Genomic DNA, 26043 nt, shown 5'->3' with positions numbered 1-26043 from the left:
CAACAGGAAATAAGAAAGCAGACACCAAATAACTGTCTCAAGAATATTGCAGGTGAGAGACCTGCATTCGTGGGAGGATCAAACAGGTGATTTCCAAGTTGGGTTCCAACTCCCAAGTTTTTAGAAAAATAAGCCAAGTTTAGATGAGGAAAAATACCACAACTTCATAAAGTGTGGCTGGCCTCTGTGCCCCACTGTTTTTATGACTCAGGTCTGGTGATATGTCCAGACGAGATGAAATGAGCATGAGAATCAGGGGGAGTAGGGCCAAGCTTTGCCCATAAAGAGTCAGAGGACTGGATGCAAGTCACCCCACTTCTCTGGGTTGCCAATGAGTCCTCATCATAGAAAGGCTTGGCCTACATGAGCACAACATCTGCTTCAGTTCTAAACACTGTAATTCTGTGTTCTTTTTCAACTCACAGGAACTGGAAAAGAGCTGGAGATGAATGGGTGGAGGCGGTCACAGGATATTACAAGATGGGTGGGGGAGCACCTGGCATATTCGGAGTAAAGGAAAACCATGTTAAATCAGATTCTCCCTCGCCAGAGAAATGAAAGATAAGGTTCCTCAGGGCCAGCCATCCAACATCTTCTCTTCATCAAGTGTGTGGAAGGTGAGAGCTCCAAGCTTGAAAAATCAGGATGAAATTGCTACTTACACACAGAACTGCTTCTCAATCCCAAAGGACGGATAAAGCCCCAGGTTGTGCTGTGTTTTGGTTCATGGACACTAAAGGTTACACTGAATGATTATCCTGAAGACTAATTCCAAAAAGAAGTATGCCTAATGAGGGAAGGCACATCATGTGCATGCTGGAGCTCCTTGGTCTTGGCTGAAAAAATATCTCTTGTGCATGTTGTCTAGGTGTTGAATTATTGAGACTAATATTGACAGTATTAAAAACTTGAGTTACTCCAACTGTTTCTAATATCTTGGTCTACCTTTTTCTAGATATCACCCACATATGCCTGTTGGAGTTGTTTAGAGATTTTGGTGGGAAAGCACCAATGTTGATAGAATCTGAGGAAAAAAAGAAAAACATTTCCCAGTAGCTCCCAAAGAGTTGAGGCTAAAATGCTATAATGGAGTTTCAGCAAATCTATGACTTGTTTTCTTATATAGGCCAAAATTAGTACTGAATTTGAAATTTTCTAAGACTTAAGCCACGGTTAATGATAGGGCTCTAGAATCATCTAAAAACCAAGACGTGTTTTCACCATTTTCCCTGTTGATTTCCATCTTATTTTATTCTTCCTCTCCAAAAGGCGATGGCCTGCCTTGTTCCCCTTTTTATTTAGTATAAATCTCTTACCAGGCTTCACAAACTCACCGGAACAAGGTGGTTATTGGGCCCTTAGCTCTGTGAAGTTTAGGTAACAGAATCTGTTTTCACTCGATCATTAGAAAATAGAAATGACAACATTCCTTTTTAGATAGGGCTCCCTAAACCTTTTCTTTTTCTTTTTGGTACAATAACAAGGGCTGACAGCGCCTCTTGATACCATTTGCAGTAAATGAATTTTTCAATAAAGACTAACAGAGAAAAACTATGGGAATTTAGAGGTGGTTTTCTTTCTTTCTTTCTTTTTCTCTTTTTTGACTCAGAGTTATAATTTCTCATGTCTTTACTTTCTATGTATTCTTTATGAGAAATTTCAGCAAAAGCTTCTTAAAATTAATGCAATAGCTGTCTCCTTCAATTCTCTTTCCTGGAAGTCTTCGCTTAACGATGGAGAGGTCCTGGCCACGTCTTAAGGGCCCCTATCTGGGAAGATGAAATGTAGTGCAGTGAACTCAAGTTTTATCCTGAGGCGTATCTTTGTAAACTGCAAATACTTCCTCCTTTTTACATGAGGAAATTTAAAGAGAAGCAGGCTCAAATGTGAATTGAATTCTGTCCAATTCCCCCCCGGAACTGGGAAGATGCTAGTCCTATACTCACATATGTGTATTATAGATATTCAAAGACTCTAAACCGGTCTCTTCCATATAATACACATTATAACTCCTATTTTAAACTTTCAGAATGCCTTTTATGGCATCTGTTATGCCCTACTTTAAAATGTCTGTCAGCCTATTATTTCTACTTTTGTCCTTTATTAATCTATCTTCAAGGTCATGTGTGGAAACACCTTTCAGTGGAAAGAACCCATCTGCTTTGACAAAAATGTACACTTTAAACCTTCATTATTTCAAGGGTCTTAAAAAAAAAAAAAAAAGTCCAAGAGTCCATTAAAATGCCTTCAAAGCACAGTTCCCTAAAACTTGCTCGGGGCAACCCTAGCCCCAGGAGTTGATGCAGTAAACAAAAATAGGGGAGAGAGAAGGATGCTGTACAAAGAGCTATAAAATTCAATCCACACAGCAGCATTTTAAAGGGTGGTAGGCATTCTAAATAAAGATATGTGCTTAATTTTATTGAACCGCATATTTCTCAAACTTCTTAGATGACAGAACTATTTCTGTATATGTATTTAACACTTAGTAACACACTGCTGTACAAGGTTGACCCAGTACACAGTTCGGAAATTGTGCTAAAAGACGCTATTCTCCCCATTTTTCAAGAATCCTTATTCTAGCTCATTCATGTATTGGAAAATAACTTTGAGACAGAAATATAACTCAAGTCCTTCTCACACTGTATCCACAGGAGTATTTATGGTTCATCTCCCAGATACCACATCTCTAAGTGACGAGTTGGTTGTTACAAGTAAACACGAGACATCTCTGCTTTTTGTGATATCACGGTAACTTCATCTGAATAGTTCTCAGATCCTCTGCTGGGGACAGGCCGTCAGTCATCACAGACAACTGTCCCATCACATCGCCAACATTTATCTCCCGCTCGCCACCCTTCAGTCTCCACAGACCATATTCAAGTTCCTTCCTTTCGTATATACTTCTGATCCCTACCTCCAAACAAACTAAAAATCAAATGTATCATTTCCCTCACTAAAGAAAAAAAAAAAAAAAAAAAAAAAGTCATTAATGGTGTCCAGCTGAGACAGAACAGGGTACAAATCCTTCCTCCTTCACCCCTTTCTGGTTCCGTTAACCCCGGTCACCCCCTCATTTGTGACATGGGAGGTAAACCCAACACAACTCACAGACTTCAGTGAGATCCTGCGTGTAAATTTCTCAGCCTGGCACACAGCAATCCTTTGGTCTTACCAGGAATGAAGTGTCCTACCATGTCTTTCACAAACTTTTTACAAATCCTATCCATGGTCATACCTGACACTTCTGGCAATTCTCCCTATTTTTCCCAATCAATTCCAACTTTTTCACCCTCCAAATTTCCCTACACCTTCCCCGCTGACAGAACTTTTTCTAGAAATGTCATTATAAGTCAGATTGATTAGGACCCTGTCTTGAGCAGTATTAGCCCACTGCTGCCCATTCCATCTGACCTAAATTCCTCACCTCCTCAAACATTTACTGTGCCCCCCACAGCTAACTCCCAATTACCAGCCCCATCATGAACACTCTGGATGTATTTACATGGTCCTTCCTTAGAATATCCTCCTTCTTGCTCCCTATTCTTTTCTTTTTATTGTTATTATCAAATTCCCTGCAAAAATACCTTCTTCCTGATGTCCCTGATTAACCCTTTCAAGTGCTATAGGCTTATGATTCTAATTTTCTTTTGATGTATTCATATACATACACACGAATACTTTACACAAAGTTGTACTTACTGATATAAGTTTTCCACTATGCTTTTTTTTTTTAAATTTGAGATGTAATTAACATACAACAATGTATTAGTGTTAGGTATACAATGAGACTATATATATATATATACACACACAAAATGAAACTTACTACCACAGTAAGTTCAGTTAACATCTATCACCACCATAATTACATTTTTTTTTTTTTTTTTTTTAGGTAGGCTCCATGCCCAGTGTGAGCTCATGACCCGGAGACCAACACCTGAACTGATATCAAGAGCCAAATGCTTAACCAATTGAACCACCCAGGTGCCCCTTTGTGATGAGACCTTTTAAGATCTACTCTCTTAGCAACTTTCAAGTATACAATGCAGTATTGTTAACTATAGTCACCATTCACTATGCCTTTTTCCTCCCCAGATATTTTTCTCCCATAAACATAAGCTCTTTAAAGGGAGTGAATGTATCAGGTTTTTATCCTTCCCACAGTGGAAGTGTACAAATATTTGATTGATCCACCAATGCTAAACACTTTCATTTCCAGGACTTCTATTTACTTTAACGGGAATAAATATCACATGGGACATCTGGTGGATACAGCAAAGTCAGGTGTTTGCTTAGGGACAAAAGTTATATACTGAATGCCTATGAAGCTTTTATTTATTTGTTAGTCAGTTTGTGTGCTTTGTCATTCAGGATGTTGTTTATTTATAAAAGGTGTTCATGAATACTTAAAGCATATCTGCCTGGAATCTTCCAAATCATTTTAGGGTTAGGTAACACTTCTCTAACTATCGTCTTCACTAGGATTTTGAAAGTTGAGTTACTTATCAAAGACTCTAGAACTCCTCTCTCCTTAAAGAGGTGAACTGAAAGGACAATCCTAAGTATGATTTGTGTGGAGACAAAGAGGGCCTCATTACCTTACAGCAGAACATCCCTCAGCCTCAAAGTCTGTCACCCTGCAGAGTGTTGGCAATGGCCCCAGGCCATGGCAAGCTGGAGCTTCTGGCAGCTGCTCTGGGAGTGACTCCTCTTCACCACGTGGCATGATCCTCCATTTTGCAGGAGGGACCAGCCCTGTGAAAGATTCTCAGCGCCTCTGGCAGGCAGCCTTTCCAGTCCTTTCCATCTGCAAACAGGATGCATATCTTTCACATACCTGTGACATGCCCTCGGGAGCGGTCAAAGTTTTGCCCAGTTCTTCGTGTATCACTTAATTCTACAGCTCCATCCCTTTCTCTCCCACTCAAGAAAGCATATTGGAATACAAATGAGTAGGCTGATAAAAAAGTCACCTTGAATCTGCTCTCATTTATTTTTTTTTAAAGTAAATCATTCACAAATTGGGGACTTTTATTGGCAACGTATTACTTAGGGACCCACCTAAGTAACACTGGGTTGACAGCTACTGTGCTAACTGACAGCCCCTGGCAAGGTCGATGCAAGGTCAAAGTAGGACTATCCTGGTCACTAAGTGACAGCTAATGTGAATTCCTGTTCTCTCAAGAAAAGAGAACTGATTTCTATTGTCAGTCAGGCACTGTGTTAGGCACTGAGTTGGGCACTATACCACCTGATGAGGGAGGATGTTCAGCGATGGAGGCTCTGCTGGCTCCCATAACTATTACTGATGGGTAGTCGTCAAGACTTCTCAAAGTCTGAGCCCTTTTTCACCCTTGCATATTGCTGCCCTATTAAAATTCTCTGAAGAAACAAATCGGTGTTATTTTTGTACAGTCTCCATTAAATCTTCCTGCTACTGGATTGACTTTCTACACTCCCTATCTCTCAGATTGGCATGCATGGCCTATTCTTTCTTGTTTTTTCCCCTTTTTATTCAATAAGATAAGGCGATATTCTGTTAAATTAGTCCTTGTGGGAAATTCGGAATTACCACCATTCTTCAAACAAGTTATGCAAGTCAGAGCCAATAATGGTGCCCAGTTAAACATTTGATTTTGTTGTCCCACTGAGTTACTACTGAATTACACCAAGTCCATTTGTAAAGTATGACTTACTGGAACCTGACGCCTGCCTCTGAAGTAGTTTTGTGTAAGTGACTGCAGAGAAGAACTAATTTTAAAAGTACTGCATTGTTTGAAGATAGATGAATTGGCTATCGTCTTCGCTAGGATTTTGAAAGTTGAGTTACTTATCAAAGACTCTAGAACTCCTCTCTCCTTGAAGAGGTGAACTGAAAGGACAATCCTAAGTATGATTTGTGTGGATGCCATAGTGAAGTAAAGGCCCATGAATGAAGTAGTAACTGAAGAAAAAGGACAGGTGAAATGTCTCATCCTCTGCCAACAGGCAAGTCTGTTACACAGGTGTAGTCAAGTGCAGGTAAGTTAAGTGCTAATTATTCATTTAAAAGCTTTACGTCTATTCGTTAGAAAGAAAAAAAATATCTTACTATGTGAAAAACTGCACTCATCATTGGGAGAAAATACTTTATGATGAAAAGCTTGAATGCTATTTACAGGTTCGAGTTCTGTAGATATTGAAGGCTGCAGTGAAGACAAGGAAGTAATAATGCCCTTTCGCCGTTGAGAAGGTCAAGAGAGATGAGACAGAATACAACTCAAGATCTACTTCTGGTCTACAAGGAGGAATAGGCATGAAGTTCCAGAAAGGAAGACGGTTAAGAGGCATGTGAAACTCTCAGGTATGTCACAGTGCCATCACAGGGAAAACCAACGCTACCGACAGCTTGATTGTGGCCTTTTAGATTCCAGGATTGTGAGAAAATAAATTTCTCTGGTGTGGAAAAGACTAGTTGCTTGGTCCTTTTTGTACGCCTAAGCGGGAGGTTAAAGGAAAGGAATTGGGCTTTCAATGGGGCAAGAACTTTCTAGTAATCCTACAGCCCAAAGACAGAATGCATTGTCTGAAGAGCTAGTGAGCCTCTCACAAACTGAGGCATTGAAGCCTCTACTAGGAATGCTGGGGTGGAGTGTCCTGCCAATGGGCGGTCATTCCCATCCACAGTTCTGCAGTGTTCTTCTGTCTAGGGATGTTCTTGTATTTCTGGCTCAGGGGACCCAGAAGACACCTCAGGGCAGGAAATGGCATTAAATGCAGAACAGAGATAGTGGTTGAAAAGTAAAAGCCGGGCGCCTGGGTGGCTCAGTCGTTGGGCGTCTGCCTTCGGCTCAGGTCATGATCCCAGGGTCCTGGGATGGAGTCCCACATCGGGTTCCCTGCTCTGCAGGAAGCCTGCTTCTCCCTCTCCCACTCCCCCTGCTTGTGTTCCTGCTCTTGCTATCTCTGTCTGTCAAATAAATAAATAAAATCTTTAAAAACAACAAAAAAAGAAAAGTAAAAGCCATCAGCATCTCGGAGTGATGAAAGAACAGGAGAAAATGTAAAGAATGTCCATCATTCTGACACAGTCAGGAGCTAATCATCTTTTCTTGGGGACCATCTTGTCCAAGGAATGTGTGAGTGCTGTGAATTTCAACAGGGGAAAGATAAAATGCTAAATCTAAGAACTTTTATTTTTATAGATTATAACTTCACCTGTTTTTTAATTTGTGCTTAATAGAAGTCCCTTACTCTTAAAAATTGCTTCCTGGGCATGCATTCTGCATGACACAGGGCCCAGTGCTCAGAAGGAGTCCCATGATTGGTTTAACATTCTGCTGTCGCCACCTTAAAATATTTAATTTTGGGGGTGCCTGGGTGGCTCAGTGGGTCCAGCCCAGCACAGGGCTCCCTGTTCAGCAGGGAGTCTGCTTCTTCCTCTCCCAATCTCCCTGCTTGTCTCTCTCCCTCTCTCTCCTCTCTCTCTTTCTGTCAAATAAATCTTTTAAAAAATAAAATATTTAATTTTAGAACAAAGGGTGCCACCTTTTCATTTTGCAGTGGACCCTGCACAATTTGTAGCTGGCCCTGCTCCCTCCCCATCTTGGAGTTATACTCCTTTTTGCATTCAGATGCCTTCAATTGTTCAGACAAACCTAGGATGGAGGGAATTGGCTTGGTGGATAAATGTGTGTTGTTATTTGCTGTTGGGCTTTGCTTAGCTTCAGCTTCCTATCTTATAATCAGGAATGATAGGAAGGGCCTCACTGGCTTTTGCAGGAAGTATAGAACATAAAGCATGTAAACAGATATTACCCTACAACAAGTATTTGCTATTATTTGTTAATGACACTCAAAGAACAAGGAGAAAAGTAGCCCAAGGGTCAGGATCGGATGCCTTGAGGGGGGAATGACAGAAGACAACATTTAGGGGAGGGGCAGACGAATGTTGACTTCTCAGGAGGGAAGTCAGCATCTTCCTGGCTGAGCCTTGATCCCAATAGGCCAGAGGCTGTGGTTTCATCCCCTCCCACTAGCACCACAGTGGACGGTGGCTTAGTGACTAAAGTTCCTTCAGGTTAAGAGCAGGGAATACAGCTGGGCAGTTCTAGACCATTCTAGCCTAGCTAACACTAGCCGGGGAACTGGATGGGTTGTGTTTAATCTAGGAGAAAGTGGGTTCCCAGCAGGTTCATTTCTGTAATTTAGGACAGACACAATGACGAACAAGGACAGAGTTCGAGGTCAGGAGTTCTTACTTATGAAGGTCGAACAGGAATCCTCTCTCCAAATCTTTTCCCTCTGAACTTTAACTTCACCCTCATCTCAGATGGATGTTACAACCCTGCCTGATAAAAAAAAAAAAAAAAGAAAATCCTGGCTGACCATCCCCTTCCCAAAACAAAAACCAAAAGCACCCAACAAATAAGCAAAACTTTTTTTTTTTTTTTTAAACCCTTCCTTCAAGGAGAAGTAAATAGGTCGCCCCCTTCTCTGCCAGGTCCGGTGCCTTTCTCCTTTGGTTCGTTCTAAAGATAGACATTCCAGGTTGCTCCTGGATGTTTTTGACGAAAAAAAAAAAATGAGGCTTTTACTCTTCAACAAGCAAAGAAATTCTATTTCCTTTAAGCTTGTCTTGTTCCTATTCTCTTCCAGAAACGCCTCCCCCCACCAGGCCAAGGCAAAAAACGAAAGGCGGATAAAAACGCACCCCCGCAGCAGCCCTTTACACGACCTCCCAGAGAGGCCTGCGGGGTCGGACGAGTCGAGCTCACGGGGACGAGCGGGAGAGCTCCGACTTTTCCGGAGCCCAAACGTCCTACGACTCACCTTTCCCTGAGCCTGCACCGTCCCGCTCCCGGCTCCAGACTCTGCCCTTCGCTGGCGCAGCCCGGGGGCGCGCGGGGCGCGGAGGAGGCGAGGACGCCGCACCTGTGGGCGCCGGGGGCGCGGGCCCCTTCCGGCCCGGGCGCACGCAGCTCCCCGGCGGCTCCGCTAGGGGTCTCTCTCGGGTGCCGAATGGGGTGGGCTGGATCAGCTGACTCTCCCGGCTCCGGGCTCAGCCGCCGAGCTCCTGCTCCGTCAGTTTCCTCGGCAGCGGCAGGAGAGAGCGGCCGGAGCGGCGCGAGCGGGGGGCCACCGGAGACGGCGGCGGCGGCGGCTCCGGCAGAGCAAGGGCGCGGCGGCTCCCACTCGCACAGCAGCGCACTCGGCGCCCCGCGCAGGGTCGCGATGCTGCGCGCTTTGGCACTGCTCCTACTGGCCTCCTGGACGGCTCGGGCGTTGGAGGTGGGTGCCGCGCCTCGGAATTGGGGGCGGGGGGGCGGAATACGGTGGGAACCCGATTCCCCCAAGTCTTTAATCCGAAGAAGCCCGGGCAGTCCAGGGAACCCGTCTTCCCTCCACGTCCCACGCCCCCGCTTGCAGGCGCCCTGCGCATCAGCGCCTCCGGCCCAGCCCTGCCCCGGGGACGCGCGCTCCGGCCGGCGGAGAGGGAGCTGGCGAGGCGTCGGGCTCCCCGGTCCGCGCCGGTTGGGGCCGAGGAGGGGTGGAGGCGATCCTGAGCTAGGACCCTGACTCAGTCCCCTGCCTCGCGGGCGGGGGCCGGGAGAGGCGAGAGACTTCCAGATGGGGGGCAGGGGACGGAGCACGTGGGGAAAACCGAAAACGCAGCGCCCCTGGATCCTGTCGCTGCCCTTCCTTCTCTGGGGCCCTGGGGAGGAGGGGTCGGAACCTCTCGGGAAGCACCCCCCTTCCCTTTGCCTTTTCCGCCCCGTTTCACCTTCCCTTCTCAGCCCCACCCCCCGTTCCCTCCCGGACCTCCTGCTCCTTCCCTTTGGCGGCTGCTCGCTGCGGCCACCTCCGTGCGACCCCATCGGGGTCACGCACCACCTTCCGCAGGCAAACTTTGTACATTTTGCGTCTCCCTTTTGTGTAAGTTGAGAGAGATGGGAGGGGTAGGAGACCCACGGCCACCTCGCACCTTCCCCAAGCCTGGGCGGCCCTAGCGTTCGCTCCGCACCTTTAGCTGCTTCCGGAGGGGGAGAAGGTTCCCGGGAACAAAAGCCGCGACACCCCGCCCTCGCCAGCCCGGGGCGCGGTGGCTGAGCCAGCCGCCTTGGTCTGTGCGCCACCGCGGCTCCCGCCCGACTCCCTTCCCGGCGGTGCGCGTCTGTCCCGGAGGGGGCTGGGGCCGCTGTGGCGGAGCCTTGGGGCCCCTCTACAGCCACCCCCCGTCACCTTCGAGGCTTGCAAATTCTGTGCTGGGCTGGAAAGTCCTTGGGGAGAAATAGGCGGACAGTGGGGTGTGCGTCTGGTAAGGGCAGTGGCGGGTGGTGGGGAGGCACGAGCTCTCCCTTGCTGTGCATCAAAGGAGGCGTTTGTCTGATTAAGGCGCGGCCTCTTCCCTGGCAGCGCGGGGCCGTCTGGTTTGGCCCCCCTAGGGGCGCGAGCTGCTGGGGAGGGTGCTCAGGGTCTTTTTTTTTAGGGCGCAGATAAAAGGCTTGAATTGAGTGAAGATTAAGACGGAGAAGATGGCGCCTCTGCAGTGCAGCAAAGAAAAGCGGTGTGGAGGCTGCAGCCTGGTGAAATCCACCCACCGCTAGGTGTATAACAAGTCTTCCCCATTCATCCAACTCTCGAACATTCAGCTAACGCCTGTACAAAACGACTCTTTCTTTTTACCTAAAGATGCTAAGAAGTTGTTTGCGTGACACTTGGGGCAGAAGAGCTTGTGTTTCGCATCCTTTGGGTTTCCATTGGTATCTTCCCATTTGCAGTCTCTCCCAGTTTTTCCAATTTTTTTTCCTCCTTTTCCAAAAAAGCAATTCCCATACCAGTGTTTTTCTGTAATTACACCGAGGCTGTGCAGTTTTTTTAGTCCCTAATTTGCAAGGTCATTGAACTTTTTTCCCTTCTTTTACCTGTAAGCGGCTCAGAAATCACCCTGAAACTGGTTAAGACAGATTGATGCAAGAGGCAAAGCATTTAGTTTTCCATATTTTTAAAAAATGCATTTAATTAAGGGGATTCTTTTATCCTCCAGTTACTTAAATTTATTCCTACAAGTATTTCCTTTATTTTCCTGATTGTCTTCCTACACACTAAGAAATACACAAAGTAATTAAAAGCATATCATAACCTTTATATTTGAAGTTTTTGCAAAAATGTAAATATTTAACTTTTTTGATCACTGCTTTTTTTTTTTCCCCTGTATAAAAAGAGGCAGCATGTAGGCAAATATGGCTCAGATTTATTTTTTGGCCTGTGTGCATTTCTTTGCTTTCTGCCATTCTTTTGGACATTTTTACTTGTTATTGCCACTTCCTTCAAAGAGTTGAGGTGAAATGCACATTAGTCCATTTTGCAAAGCATTGGTGGAAGGAAGGATAAGCAATTCACTCTAATGAGGTTTGAGGGGGATTAATTCAGCTATGTCTGTGTCCACTAAAAGATGTATTTACGAGTTGAGTGTCTTTTGTAGGGCTTAGAGAATAGGTCCACTGCAGGTGGCTCTAAAAAATGAATAAGGGCAGTGATAATGGGGCCTCCACTTTTGGGGTTATTACCTGAGTTGATGAATTTGCCTGGTGTATTGATAGAGTATGAAATTAAAGGGCTCTAACATTTATATACACTTGCTTCTTTAAATTTGAGTTTACTGTTTTGAGGGGTTTAACCTAAACAGGGGGGTTTAACCTAGAAACATTGATTTGCTTTGATGATGGTGCTAATTCACAGGTTATAGATACCTACTCATACTGACTAGTACTGCCCGAAAAGTAGACATTTGTACGCAGAATCGTGGAGCCCAGATTTGATCGTGATCTCTAAGGAGTCACTGTTTCTTGCTAATCAACGGGAAGTCATGACAACCAACACAGCACAAAAGCTTCTCTCTTGTCACCCTAACCAGCAGAGACGCCTGATGGCACTTGGGAGGCTGTTAGTACCGCAGAGAAGTATTCCAGGTTGAATAATGACCCCTGGTTCTGATTGGGGAAGGCAAAAGGAACTCGCAACTAAATAGATTACAAGGTTAAGTTGGGAATGACTGATTGAAAACAATACAAAAGAAATAATGTGGTCCACTGAATAATGGTTTGAAGGAAAACAGAGAGGTTGTCCTGTGGATAAGGCTTTCTCCTTGTTGCTGGACGCTCCTTATTATTTTTTTTTTTTAAGATTTTATTCATTTGAGACAGAGAGAATGAGAGAGAGAGAGCACATGAGATGGGGGAGGGTCAGAGGGAGAAGCAGACTCCCCGCCAAGGAGGGAGCCCGATGTGGGACTCGATTCCGGGACTCCAGGATCATGACCTGAGCCGAAGGCAGTTGCCCAACCAACTGAGCCACCCAGGCGCCCCTCCTTATTTTTATGTTACTGTTTATGGCATACTGGAGACTTCTGTATAGATATTTGTATAAAGATGAAGGTTGTCAGTCATTCCAGAAATAAGCATAGCTATTATATACCTTTCATGTGGTCACTAAATTGTCACTGAAGAAGTGCAATAAAATTCAGTAGAAATGTACATTCCGTTCCTGCAAATTGGATCTGGGTGGGGACATATATTACCTTAAGAGACTTACAAAGCATCTTTAATATAGTCCTCCTTTAATCTCTGCTTAATTATGTCAATTCAAAACGCAAAAATAAACCTTATGAACGTACTTTAAACGTAAAGTTCCAGGTTGGAAGGTTTAATTTGACTGCATTCCCCTGCTCAGAGGAAGTTTGCAGACTAAATAGGAAATAGAAAGTGTTAAAGACCAAGAGGAAAGTACAGATTAAGTGGTTTACTGAGTAAAAGCTGTACAGTGTAGACATCTATATTTAAGGAATAAAGGAACAATGAGATGAGATAATCCTAGAGAATTTCCTGGTAGTCCATTTCCAGCCAGGGTTGTACCCCAGGTCTGGGGAAGGGAGTGTAAGTCTTTGCATTTACAGGATTTACAGACCTCTCCCAACCTTTCCCCTCCCAGACACATAAACACACACACACGCACACACACCCTGAGGGCATGCGTGGAGCAAATGTGGGGTTTGATTTTCTTAAACTCTCCATCTATTCATTTCGGACAGTTCTACTGATTCTCTTTTTGGGCCAAACCCTGTCCACAGCTCTGAAAATACTGGGACCGTCTTTTCGTTCATGAAGCTTCCAGTCTATTTGGGAAGACAGACAAGAAACAAATCATTATAAGTTTATGTTCATGAACTGTGACAGAAGCTGAAGCTGAGACAGGAAGCGAGGGGCAGGGTACACTCTGAGTTGGGGCTTCAGAATAAGGAGTTGAGGGGGAAGGGGCCGAAAGCAAGATCTAAGGGCTCTGTTACCTGCTACCGTGCCCTCAGTAGGAGCTTGACTGAGGGAGTGAGTACATGAGAAGAAAAGTGATTCACTGGGCCACTGGGAGGAGGGTGGGAAAATAAAATGTTATGTTTTGTTTTTTGCTGGTAGTTTCTATGTCTCTGTGTTCCACTTTATTGTAAAATGGTTTCCTTCTCACAGTGGGCTCCCAGATACAAATGTATGGAATGGGGATTGATGCTAAATACCGCCTCCTGCAAATCTTTGGACACGCTGTCACCCTGTGTCTCAGAGCCAATATACAGAGACACCGTCATGAGGAGGGGCTGGGGGGATCTGGAGGGGTGGCAGGCAGAGGAAGTTCAGGTGAAGGAATAAGCATGCCCCCTGACTGAGTAGCAAGTTTAATCAGAATGTTTATTTCTTAATATGTTATTGTTATTCTTAAAAAAAAATAAAGCCAGCAGTATCTAAGCCCTCAAATTGAATTTGCAAATGAAAACCATAGTGAAGGGGAAAATGTTATGTAACTATTTCTTAAGTGTAATATGGATAGCTTAAGAAATAACCATTTCCGTGAGGACACTAGTATTTTTCTTTGAAAAAAATATTGTTTTTCCCTCTTCAGAGTAATCCTGATTAATAGATAGGCATTACTGGTACCTTTTTAGAAGGAGAAGTCCACCAGAAATAGGGTTGGAATGACTGCTCTAGAAATAAGGTACAGTACTAACACTGTGTTGGTCTAAGTACTTGTAATGTGGAAGTCTTACCAATAGTATAGTTGGTTGACACATAGTTTGTACGTTATATGCATTATGTACTGTATTCTTACAAGAAAGGAAACTAGAGAAAAGATATTATTAGGCAAATCATAAGGAAGAGAAAGTACATTTACAGTACTGTACTGTATTTGACAGAAAAAGTCTAATTTAAAGTGGACCCACACAGTCCAGACCCTCGTTCAAGGGTCAGCTGTAATTCATTTAAAGAAAAAATCCTCGGACATGTTCATCAATAAATAGTTCTATGAAAATGTGTGATGCTTGATAGATTACTTAGCTGACTGTTGCAAGTGGGTAGAGACAGAGGACTCAGGTTCACATGTATGAAATTTTAGCAGCAGTAAGGAGCTTACATTTAGTTTGGCTACATTTTTTAAGAAACCTATAGTACAGTATTTAGCTTGAACTTGGCTAGGATTATAGTATTTTATGAAAGAAGGTAGTGCTTGAAATGGGGAAGATGAGAGGTTTTTAAAAACCCAACTCCTATGGAAAGTAGTGGAATTGTTACCACACTTAAAATATTCATTGTGATACCAGTGTGATGTTAGGCAGGCAACATGTGATCTTTTAGATTCTCACATGTTCAGGGAAGGCAGCATCTCACACTGATCAAGATCCTGGACGAGGGCAGGATTGCTTGGGCTTAAATCTTGGCTCTGTCCCTTTTGAGCTGTTGTCTGTGGGCTAGCTCCATACCTCAGTTTTTTTCTTTGTAAAATGGGGATACATTTGTGTGTGTCTGTGAGTATAAATATATATATGTAAAATGCTTGGAACAGTATATGAATTAATATATATAATATGATGGCACCTTATAGGCACCGTGTGTTAGTTACTACTATATGTGATGATGATATAAAATGGACATATTTAAGTCACACATGGTTGAAAGGTAAAAACCAAAAACAAAAATATCATATAGATATGTGATGTTTTACTTATTGACTACTGCACTTAACTGACCAGCTAAGATTATTGCAGGAAATTGACAGTTCTCTAAAAAACAAATGAATTTGATTTAAATTTAAAAATGACATAGATAAAATTTTTAGACTACATTTTAAAATTTCATTCACTAAATATATATATTTTATATTTCAGTTGGCTTTTTTTTGTAAAACATTAAGATAATTTGTGTTCATTGAAAAATTAAAGCATAAGCAGTTTTTATACAAATGGAAAGACCTATTTTGAATGTATGCATATGGGCAGCTTGCCATATTTGTCTGATATTGAGCAAGTTTGTATACTGGCTTGATTATTAACTGTGCTATTAGTTGATTATCAGCTATGGGCAAAGACCTGTGAACAAGCTAGTTTTAGTTTTTAGCAAAATCTCTTCTAAAAAAACGAATAAACAAGTTTTGCCCATCAAGGCCAAAATGGAAGATTTCAAATGCCAGCAAAAGATTTTTGGTCTTAAAATGGAGGTGTGAAATGATCTTCACCAGAGTACAAGAAAACCAAAAAGCAGACTGCTTGAGAATGCAGCATTTCTAGAAGAAATCATTCTTAAAATAAAATGAATTATATTATCAGATGATGGCTGTCACATCCTTAAAACTTTATAGTGATCTGCTTAATTAAAACATACTCTGAAAAATCAGCATAGTTTGTTTATTATAAAGTAAGAGGTTTTCAATCTCCATTTCAAAAGTAGGCTAAGGATATTTGAGAGTACACAAAATTGGTGTTACTGAGGTTGATGAATGATTAACACATGGAAGAATTCATAAGCAAAATACCAAGGAATCTGTGTGGGTTTTTGTTAATATCAACTTTGTATTTATCTTTGTCCTACTCAATCAAAAAAAGTGGGTTCAAGTAGGAGAATGTAATTATGTAGCCGTGTTTGGAATAAACATCCTGCTCAGAGTAGATCCAGTGAGAAATGAATGAGATGGCACCCTAATCCTGGTATAGGGTCAATGAGCAGGGCAAGGCATAAGCAAGATAAATATTTCAGAAAAGGGAAAAGAACAATAAGCATGTTTTGTAGATAACCAATTCTAGAATTCTTAAGGTCTTATTACTGATGGATCCCCAAACAGTGTTTGTATCTTTGAATTTCCAGATGGTCTTTCTCTTTACTTTTTCTTTCTGGGTCCAAATGATTTTTAGCTGAGAAATTTGTTGGAGCAAGAAAAGTTGCTCTTTTGGCTGGGGGGGGAGGATTAATTTTGTTGATACAACATTGTTCTTGGCCTAATTCTTTTTCTTAGAGAATCTAACAATTTGTCCTGTGCTCTCAGTTTGCTTCCATAAAAACCCACATCGTGTCTTCCTTGAAGAATATTAGGAAGTCATCCAAGATGATAGAGACAGATAAATGACTTTTTTGGCCTTAAAGACTACTTACCGAGAATAAGAGGGGGGGATCTGGTATATCAAGAAAAGTCATCTGTGTTACATGAAGAAATGCATTATTACTCTTCTGTCTTTGTTAAATTTCAAACCTTTAATGATTGTAATATATTTTGACCACGTGGAGAAACTTTGGGAAGAAACACAAGAGATTTATTCCCACCCTTGTGGTATATTTGTGTACCTTGGATCTGACCCCTCACCCCCCAGTGACCACAAACTCCTTTGTTCAATGTTTCCATGTCTGCATGTACTTAATTACTATAAAATTAATGAGGCAATTTAAGTTTTAGTTTTAATCAAAAATAAAGTAGTATTGTCTATTAAGGCTTGATTAAGTCCAAAAAGGAACTTTTTATATCTGCCCTTACTATTGGATGAATTTTCATAAGCATAATTACTGTTTTTATACATAACACTACTCAGTTATTTTATAATGGAATTTATAGGCACACATGATAAAGATAGACAATGTGCTATCTTAACCATATTTATTGATTTTTTTTTAATCTTTCAGAAAAGAGGTATCCTCATTTACTTTGAAGGATGAACCTTTATTTATTTATTTATTTATTTATTTATTTATTTATTTATTTATTTATTTATTTTTGATTTTTACTTTTTGAGAGAGAGGGAGGGAGCACGCAAGCGGGGAGGGGCATAGGGAGAGGGAAAGAGAATCCTAAGCAGGTTCCACATGCAGCACAGAGCCCGATGCAGCTCAGTCTCACGACCCTGAGATCGTGACCTGAGCAGAAATCAGGAGTTGGACACCTAACCCACTGAGCCACCCAGGCGCCCTGAAGGTTGAACCTTTAAAACTGACACACATTTTTTGAAATCTTAGCAAACTTTTCAGACACTAACATTAAAATGTATCATGAAAATTGATATTTGAGATCAAATCTTTCCCAAACTGATGCTCTTAATTGCTTATTATGGCTTGTTTAAACAAATACAGTTTTGTCAGCGCAGCATATTGATTTGAAAATATAAGCAATGAGTTCTTAAGAAACTCCCGTAGAAACTTGCAAGTATTGCAGATTGATCATTCTAAGAGTAATTTATTCACAGATACTTATATATTAAATTTATTCGCCATTTAAAATTAAAGTTTTTATAGAAAAGTTAATAGCTTTTTTTTTTTTTTACATACACAGAGAGACAGATTCTTAAGGGCACAGCCAGCAAAGGAAAATGCACTTTTTCATTTAACAAATATTTCTGAGTCTCCTGCCCTTAAGGGAGCTTACAGTATAGTGAGGGATAGACAAAATAAATAGCACACAGTAGGGGACTAGGAAAAAATTAAGTTGGGTAAGGGGTATCAGGGAATGCTATGTGGAAGTAGTTGTGGGGTAATCTTTTATGTGACATCAGGAAAGGTCTCTGATCTTGTCACTATACAAATGTAAACTTAGATATTTGGGGGAGAGAACTATATATTCACCATCATGTGGAAGAAAAACTGGGGACAGGGATCTACTTTAGAGTGGCTAAATAATTAAAAACAATGGTCGGGTAGAAAAATTAATACTGATTGTGATCACAGTTTACTATAACTGTTTCTTTTTCTTTTTTAAAGCATATTCCTATTTTTTTAAAGATTTATTTATTTGTCAGAGAGAGAGAGCAGAAGCAGGGGAAGCAGCAGGCAGAGGGAGAAGCAGGCTCCCCACTGAGCAGGGAGCCCCATGTGCAGCTTGATCCCAGGCCCTCGGGATCATGACCTGGGCCAAAGGCAGACGCTTAACCGACTGAGCCACCCAGGCATCCCTACTATACCTGTTTCATCACTACCACTGCATTTAGTATTTACTAAATATTTGATAAATATTTTCAGTGAGTACTCCAGAAATTTTATATTGTGGTGATAAAGAATGTGTTTAATTCTTGACATTTGAATTAACTTGCGTCTAAAAAATTGTGAATGACCCTTCACTACAAGTGTTGAGGGAAAATTAAAGTCTTTTAAATAAGATTTATTTTTTCAGCCTTTTCTGAAACATTTTATTGTGAAAAGGTTTCACAAATGCTGTCAATAACTTAATGTTCAGTCATTTGCAACTCTTTATTTCAGAAATCAGTTGGCCAAGCAAAAAGTATCTCATTCTTGAAATGCTTCGTCAATCCTGAGACTGATTGGGACAGTTTCAATTGAAGGTGGCAAGAAATGATTTTGTTTGAATAAGATTTGTGTATTGGAATTAAATTGAGTGGCCATCAAAATGAAAATTTCATTATCATTGTCTTTCCTCAGTTTGCTGCTTTTTTGCTTTTTTACAGCTAGTATTTACTTTTTACTTTAGTGTGAGCCAGGATTGGAATTGGCCCTTTAAGACAAAAATTGAGTTCTGTTACTTCTATTCTTTAAAAGAATTATACTATTCAAGTTCATGGGCTTGAAGTCAGTGCCACCATATGTTACTAACTTGACAGGCATTGAAAAGCTAATTGAGGTCATTATGATTAGCCTTGTATCTTGCTAGTGTTTTTTCTCAGGCTTATTTTTAATGTTATATGTCAAGTGCTAAATCCTCTTACACCCCAGAGTCCAGAAAATTTAAATCCAGTAACAGTGAACTATATTTTAAAATTCTCCAGGTGTTTTGTGTGGGGGAACGTTCTTGGCTAACTGATGGGATGTTGGAATGTGAAGGCAGCTTACATATTGCTGTTAGCTTGAGGAATGTGAAGGGCTCCACTTGCAAGAGCACATTTGTGACAAAATTGCAGTTTTGAAGTCACAGCATACTTGTTCAGTGAAGTATGAGAGGAGGGAGTCCTCAAAGGGTGGCCACGTGGCTGGAAGGCCTGAACAGTAGGAGCGAGGCTGCTGGATAGAGATGTTCTTAGGACAGTGCAAGTCCCAGGAACTAGGAACTGAGTAATTTATCAGCATGGACATTCGAGATAGCTGGGACAAAGATAATGAATATTAGGGGGCAGGGAGGACATACCTCAATGAGCAAGATAGGAAGCGCTTTGTTTCCAGCCAATTTCTTTCCTTGTCTGTATTTGCAGTTTGAATATTGCACATCACTTTGTGAGCTGGACTCAAAGATTAAATTTTTATCACAGTGACTTTTATCGTGAAATTTTTGTCATGTTGTAAGGGCACCGATGGGAAGTATTCAGTTTTTTGGGAGTATTTCTTAACGTGTATGTGTTTTTAGTTGTATTTATTGATTTTATAAATAGCTGATTAGGAGATTAGAAAGAAATTTTAGCATAATTTTCCCCCCCGGAGGAAAAAAAAAAAAAAGACATTGGTTAAAATATTATTCTACGGGCTTATTACCGTTGTTAAATTATTGATGCTTTTTAGAAATTCTGACACATAACCTCATTGCTTGCTTGCTCATTCATCTCAGAAGTGGAGCACTGAACACAAACCCAAGCCTATTGATTGATTCTTCTAGCAGATGAGGGGAAGGTTTAATGCGGGATGTTTAATTGGATATTTGAATTAAGTGTTCATGTGTTTTGTCCCTATTCCAAATTTTCTCAGGGCGTTTGTAATTGAGTTCTGTGACACTGATACCAGTTTGGAGTTACGCGTTTTTATTATCATCAATTTATTGTACTGCACTTTCCTCCCCTTTTCTCTTGAAAGTTTGAAAACCTCATTCATTTTACGGGCATGTATTGGATGCCTTCTGTGTTTCAGTGGTGACAGGAGCACTGTAATCTTTGTGGGGCTGTGAGTAAACAAAGAAGTAACTGAGCTTGTGCCTTGAAGGATTTTGCAGCCTGGTAGGGGAAGAAAGAGATGCAGAAGGAATTAGGCCCCGTATGCTGAAGGCTCCCGCAGAGGAACGTACAAAGTCTTCATAGCAGAGGCAGGCAGTATTTAAACTGGGATTCAAAGATGAGCGGGGGGTTAACTCTGGGGCGTGGTAAGGATTTCCAGACAGAAGGAATAGTGAAGGTGTAGAGGTTTAAAAGAGGAAGCCTTAGGAATGTGGGTGGGAAAGATGGTGTGGGGATGGTAGGAGATTAACAGCTTTAGATGCTTTGATGAGTTCGAACTTCATTTTCTTGGCAATGGGGGTATTTTTAGATGTTCCTAAAATGGGGAAAGCCATTGATGACGGTGGTTCAGTTACGTTTAGGAGCCTTTGCTGAAGTCCTTATCAGTATCTGCTTCATCCCATTAGCCAGGTGGTAGCACCTAACTGCAAGGGAGGCTGGTACATGTAATGTATTAGCTGGAATATCGCCACCAGGAATACATGCTAGATTCTTCTCTTATGGAACAAGGAGGGGAGAGGATATTGAGGGGAAAACAGCTGCCATTCTGGAATGTGCAGGGAATACAGTACAAGGGATGTAGAGGAAAATGGGTAGATTAATAAACATTCTGAATCAAACCAAAGGGAAGATTCTCCATGAGCAATTAGAGTAGGTTTTTGGGATTTGCCCACTTCTTATCTGTTGGCTAACCACACAGGAAGCACATCTTTAAGAATGGAGGAGGAGATGGGGAATGCTTTTTTATTTTTATGGCAGGAACATCCAAGGGCTGAGACTTCCCTGTGGCCATTTGTACCCAAGATGGTTTAGACTTGTGTTCCTGGGAAACCCTTCCGATCAGGGTGATGGAAAAACGGAGAATTCCAGTGGCTCTTTGGAAAGTCATGGCAGGGCACTTGAGCAGGGCGTGCTCAAGTCAGTTTACTCTCCCTGTTGGTAAACTATCTTTCATTTGATCTAGAGACTTCCCTAAAGCAACCCTGTGGCGCTTGTTCTTTGAAAGGAAGAGCAGATAAAACAAGCTTTGAGGTTTTTAGAAAAGAGCATGATACAGAGAACCTCTTTTGAGCTAGATTTGTCTACCATGTTCAGCTTTTTTTCACAGCTACAAGCCTTTCAGATATGTTCATAAACAACTGTGTTATTAAAACAGAATGGAACAATCTGTGGAAAAGAGAAAAATAAACCTTAATATATTTACATGAGTAAAAATGGAACTACCATTTTAAAATTTGTCTTAATTCCTTATCTGTTTTTTTATTCAGGTACTCTAAAAGTGGCCAAATGGAGACACTTATCAGAAAGTATGTAATGAAATAAAGATGTGGGAAAACCCTGGAGTCCTGAGCAGAGTAGATATAATTGTTCACATTAGTGAGTGTTTGAGGTTTTATAGTAGGTATTTAAGAGCACTCAAAGATGTATTTAATATATGTCCTAAGACAGGGCGCCTGGGTGGCTCAGTCGTTAAGCGTCTGCCTTCTGCTCAGGTCATGGTCCCGGGGTCCTGGGATCCAGCCCGGCATCGGGCTCCCTGCTCAGCGGGAAGCCTGCTTCTCCCTCTCCCACTCCCCCTGCTTGTGTTCCCTCTCTCGCTGTGTCTCTCTCTCTGTCAAATAAATAAATAAAATCTTTAAAATATATATATGTCCTAAGAGTTTTATATATGGTACATGGTTCTATCTTAAGGAAACGTCTAAAATACCAGGGTTCCTCTACAACTACTCTTGGTTTTATTTCCTGCATTCTTTCTTTTTGAACCCTTGATTGTCTTTTTTTTTTTTTTAAGATTTTATTTATTTGACAGAGAAAGACACAGCGAGAGAGGGAACACAAGCAGGGGGAGTGGGAGAGGGAGAAGCAGGCTTCCCGCAGAGCAGGGAGCCCGATGCAGGGCTCGATCCCAGGACCCCGGGACCATGACCTGAGCTGAAGGCAGACGCTTAATGACTGAGCCACCCAGGCGCCCCCTTTGATTGTCTTTAAGAGTAGTCAAAAGCATCATTCAAGATTGGTCATCTTAAATCTGGACATTGATTTTGTTTTTATTTTGAAGTATCTATCAAGGAAATATTTTATCTTCTCAGTTCTAGAGACTGTATTCAGAAAAACAGACAATAATTTGTTATGTGTCCAGAATAGTCATTGATTGATAATGAGACTCAGAAAGAGTAGCCTTTGTGTGTTTGAATGGATATTTCTCTAATGGTCATATTTTGAAATTGATACTTTTTCTTTCCCCCTAAAAACAGGTGGTAATTATATAAGTTTGAAAATTTTTTTAAATTATGGTAGGGTGGATAGAAATTGAAAATATGAGAAAATCATGATCTTTAATTCCAGCATAATTTTATAATGGTCATAAATAGATGGTAGAATTTGAAAAAGTAATTTCACCAAAGGACATGCATTTTATGCTGGATTCTGTTTTGTTTTTATATAGTTGAAAATACTTGACATAGTAACTGGCCATACTTTAAGCCCAGTCTGAAATGGGTTTGCCTTTAGTTGGCTCTGGACTATAGTTAGGGACTATTGCTAGTTTTATTGACTTTAAATAGTTGGTAGTTTATTTGCAGGCAGTGAGACATATGCCTTTGTTTAAGAACACCTCACTGAAGAAGTGGGCAGTCCAAGAATATGTTCTGAGAAGAACACTTGAGTTTTCTTTTTTTTTTTTAAGATTTTATTTATTTATTTGACAGAGAGAGACACAGCGAGAGAGGGAACACAAGCAGGGGGAGTGGGAGAGGGAGAATCAGGCTTCCCACAGAGCAGGGAGCCCGATGCGGGGCTCGATCCCAGGACCCTGGGATCATGACCTGAGCCGAAGGCAGACGCTTAATGACTGAGCCCCCCAGGCGCCCCAACACTTGAGTTTTCTTGATTGAGATTCTTAATTTACCTGAATCGTATAAATATTTTACTAAGTTTGTTCATAGCCTGTTGTATCTCTAAGTAAATAAGCTCTCTAGAAATGACTCTACTCTGATCATTTAAAATACATTAAATAAATTGATACAGATCACAAAAATTAATGGGAAAGTTTCTGGTTGGATAACAATAAAATGTAGTTCTTCTGTGCAAGTTCATTTTAGTTGCTCCTATAAATGCAGGTGTAAGTTTTAAAAAAAGATTGTGATCATCTTTATGAAGTAGACTGAATCATCACTTTATATATTTAATTCAGAGGAAACGGCAAAAACAGGTTATAAGTGCCTGTGGAAACAGTAAGCCCCAAGTCTTAATGGTGAAGAAGCAGGGAATGGTAATGTTCCATTCTGATGCTCTCCTGGTGTCATTTCATCTCACAGTTCCCCTGGCCTTCACTTAATGCTCAAGGCTAACTCTACAGCAGAGCTGTCCAATAAAAGTATAATGGGATCACAGATGTAGTTCAAAATTTCCTAGTAGCCACATAAGAGAGTAAAAGAAACAGGTGATACTAGTTTTAGTATGTTTCACGGAACCCAAAAAATCCAAAATATTATTTCAACATATGGTCGGTATAAAAATTATTAATGAAATATATTACCTTTTTTTTTCACTTAATGTCTTCAGAATTTAATCCATAGAGCATATTTTAGCTCAGACCTGCCACATTTGAAGTACTCAATAGTCCCATGTGGCTAGTGGCTACCGTATTGGACAGTGCAGCCATGTTAGAAGGGCCCGCTCAACCTGCTGTTGTCCGGAAAAAGAATCAGGTTTGGGAGCAGGTAGTATCGAGAAGCGCTTTCTAAGTTCCCTCATTTTACAGATGAAGAAACTGGAGTCTAGAAACCTTGGGTTGCTCGGTATCGAAGCCCAATCCCTGTCCTCTGACTTTTGGTCTCTTTGTTCATCACCCTGATTCTTCCTTTTTCTGTTCCATGTTGCTGTGACTACTTCAGTATGTGTCCCAAATGTTAGGTGGTTGCTACCAGTTAAATATTGAGCCAGGAGCCTTAAAATCTTGCCCACTCAAGAAGGTTTGCTCCAATCTGGATAAAACTCTGTTTTGGGGCAGGGTAAATAAAATTACCAGGTATATCTAGAAGCTTTTTTGGTGTCGCGCTGTTGGACTAGGAATTGGGGGGATCCTTTCGGATTCAGGGCATGTGACTCTGAACACTGAAATGTCAGCTGCCCACTGAAGGGAAAGATCGACAAGGCATTATTATAAATGTTTTGTTGTGTATATGATGTCTATTCCTGGAAACAATGGGGTTAAGCCTTCCTTTTTCTTTTATTCTTGGGAAGGCTGCCCGTGTGTGTCCACAGTTCTTACCCAATTATACTTAAAAGTGTGCTATTTCTTGACAACTTAAGCCCAGCGCACTCCTGGCCTGTTATTTTCATAATGTAATAAACGTGGAAAGCTTTCTGCGTGGCAGGGTGGGTTGGCGAAGGCAGGAGATGGGTGTGCTCCTGGGATCATTGCTGTGAAGTACTTGTTTTACAATACGAAAATGCATGATGGGTGAACTCTGAGAGTTAGAGGTTATTTTTCTAAAATATTCATCAGCCTGGATGTTGTAGATTGTGGAAGAGTGCTTTGAAAAAAGTTTTAAGTTTATTCATGTGACTTAGGTTTAGTGATTTTCGGTGAAGTGTTAAACTTAACCAGGTTCTGTTTGAACCTTAGGACTTCTCATCCGTGGCTCACCTTTACCCAGGAAGGCATTATTGATCTTTAAGTTAAGCAGGCACTGTATTTTCTTCACATTGAATTTGCAAATGCTGTTGTATGGGACAGTACTGAGAAGACTCACGCCTTGCAGGAATGACTTAAAAGTACAGAGATTCCTGTGGCAATTGTCTTTAAACTTAAAATATTCACATACTTTTTAGCAATTTTTCCTACATTTGCATAGTAAATATAACCAAGAGAAACAGAAGTTTAGAGCTTGTTAATGTTTGAGGGAGTCTTTTTTTTATTATTATGTTTTAGTTAGAGTTTTTAAGTAGAAAAGTATTACAAGTACATTGTAGGTAACTTAGAGAAAACAGGGAAGCATGCATAATCCTACCATGCACAAATGTCTGTTTTATGTCATTTTTTTAAAGCATTTTTGAGATCACACTGTTAAGGTCCATCTTATATCCTGCATTTTATTCCATAACATTAAATCTTAGGTTATTACGGGACACCTGGGTGGCTCAGTTGGTTAACCATCTGCCTTCGGCTCAGGTCATGATCCCAGGGTCCTGGGATCCAGTCCCACATTGAGCTCTTTACTCCGCGGGGAGCCTGCTTCTCCCCCTGCCTCTGCCTCTCCCCCTGCTTGTTCTCTCTCTCAAATAAATAAAATGTTAAAAAAATAAATAAATCTTAGGCTATTATAAGCTTTTTGTAAATACAGTGTCTAATGGGTGTATGAATCTGTTTAGGGCAACCTGAGCTCTGAAATTGGGGGATGTGTGCCTTTTAATTTGGCATTTCCAACCCAAATTTAGGTTGGAAGTAGTGATATAGGGAAGAATCATGTGCCAAATACCTGTTACTATTTTAAGGGTTTATCGAATGATAAAAATTGCTGCCCTCGAGCAGTGTTCAATATGGTGGTCCTTCAACTATAATGTAGTACTTAAAGAAAATGAGATGAACAGAAACCATTAGAGGTTAACAAGGAAATAAGGAAAACCTGACCTAGTGATTCCATCAAGCAATCCTCTTATTTAATAATTCCATGATCACTTGTGTAAGAAGAAGTTTGACTCTAAGAAGTTGTGAGACTTGACATGCAGACATAGCCAGGGTCTCCAATGTAGACATCACTGAAATTGTGATTTCACTTTACCGGAGCCATCCAGTGGGAGCATTAATTTTGTTATATGATTACACAGATGTA

At 41.3% G+C, this 26043-nt stretch overlaps 1 protein-coding gene and 1 long non-coding RNA gene across 5 annotated transcripts in view; one reads left to right on the top strand and one right to left on the bottom strand.

Annotated features, from left to right (window-relative positions):
* Positions 1 to 4099: 4099 nt before the first annotated feature.
* LOC118018792 lies at positions 4100 to 8996 on the bottom strand. Its single transcript, XR_004681481.1, has 3 exons — positions 8815 to 8996; positions 8244 to 8333; positions 4100 to 4810 (listed from the first exon to the last, which is right to left on the bottom strand). It is a non-coding gene; the product is annotated as an uncharacterized LOC118018792 (long non-coding RNA).
* Positions 8997 to 9083: 87 nt separating this feature from the next.
* The window catches only part of APP (amyloid beta precursor protein), a 258633-nt gene continuing 241673 nt past the window's right edge, over positions 9084 to 26043 (top strand). For 3 of the 4 annotated variants that reach the window (XM_035017532.1, XM_035017530.1, XM_035017529.1), the window contains exon 1: positions 9085 to 9273. In XM_035017532.1, the coding sequence (XP_034873423.1) occupies positions 9217 to 9273 (57 nt within the window). In that variant the 5' untranslated portion in view covers positions 9085 to 9216. Of the gene's footprint in view, positions 9274 to 26043 lie in introns of all 4 variants that reach the window. The other variant, XM_035017531.1, reaches the window with a different exon arrangement.

This window comes from Mirounga leonina, unplaced genomic scaffold (genome assembly GCF_011800145.1).
Source record: "Mirounga leonina isolate KUSES-001 unplaced genomic scaffold, KU_Mleo_1.0 Mir_172, whole genome shotgun sequence".
NCBI classification, from domain to species: Eukaryota; Metazoa; Chordata; class Mammalia; order Carnivora; family Phocidae; genus Mirounga; species Mirounga leonina.
This window is presented reverse-complemented; position numbering and strand designations above follow the sequence as displayed.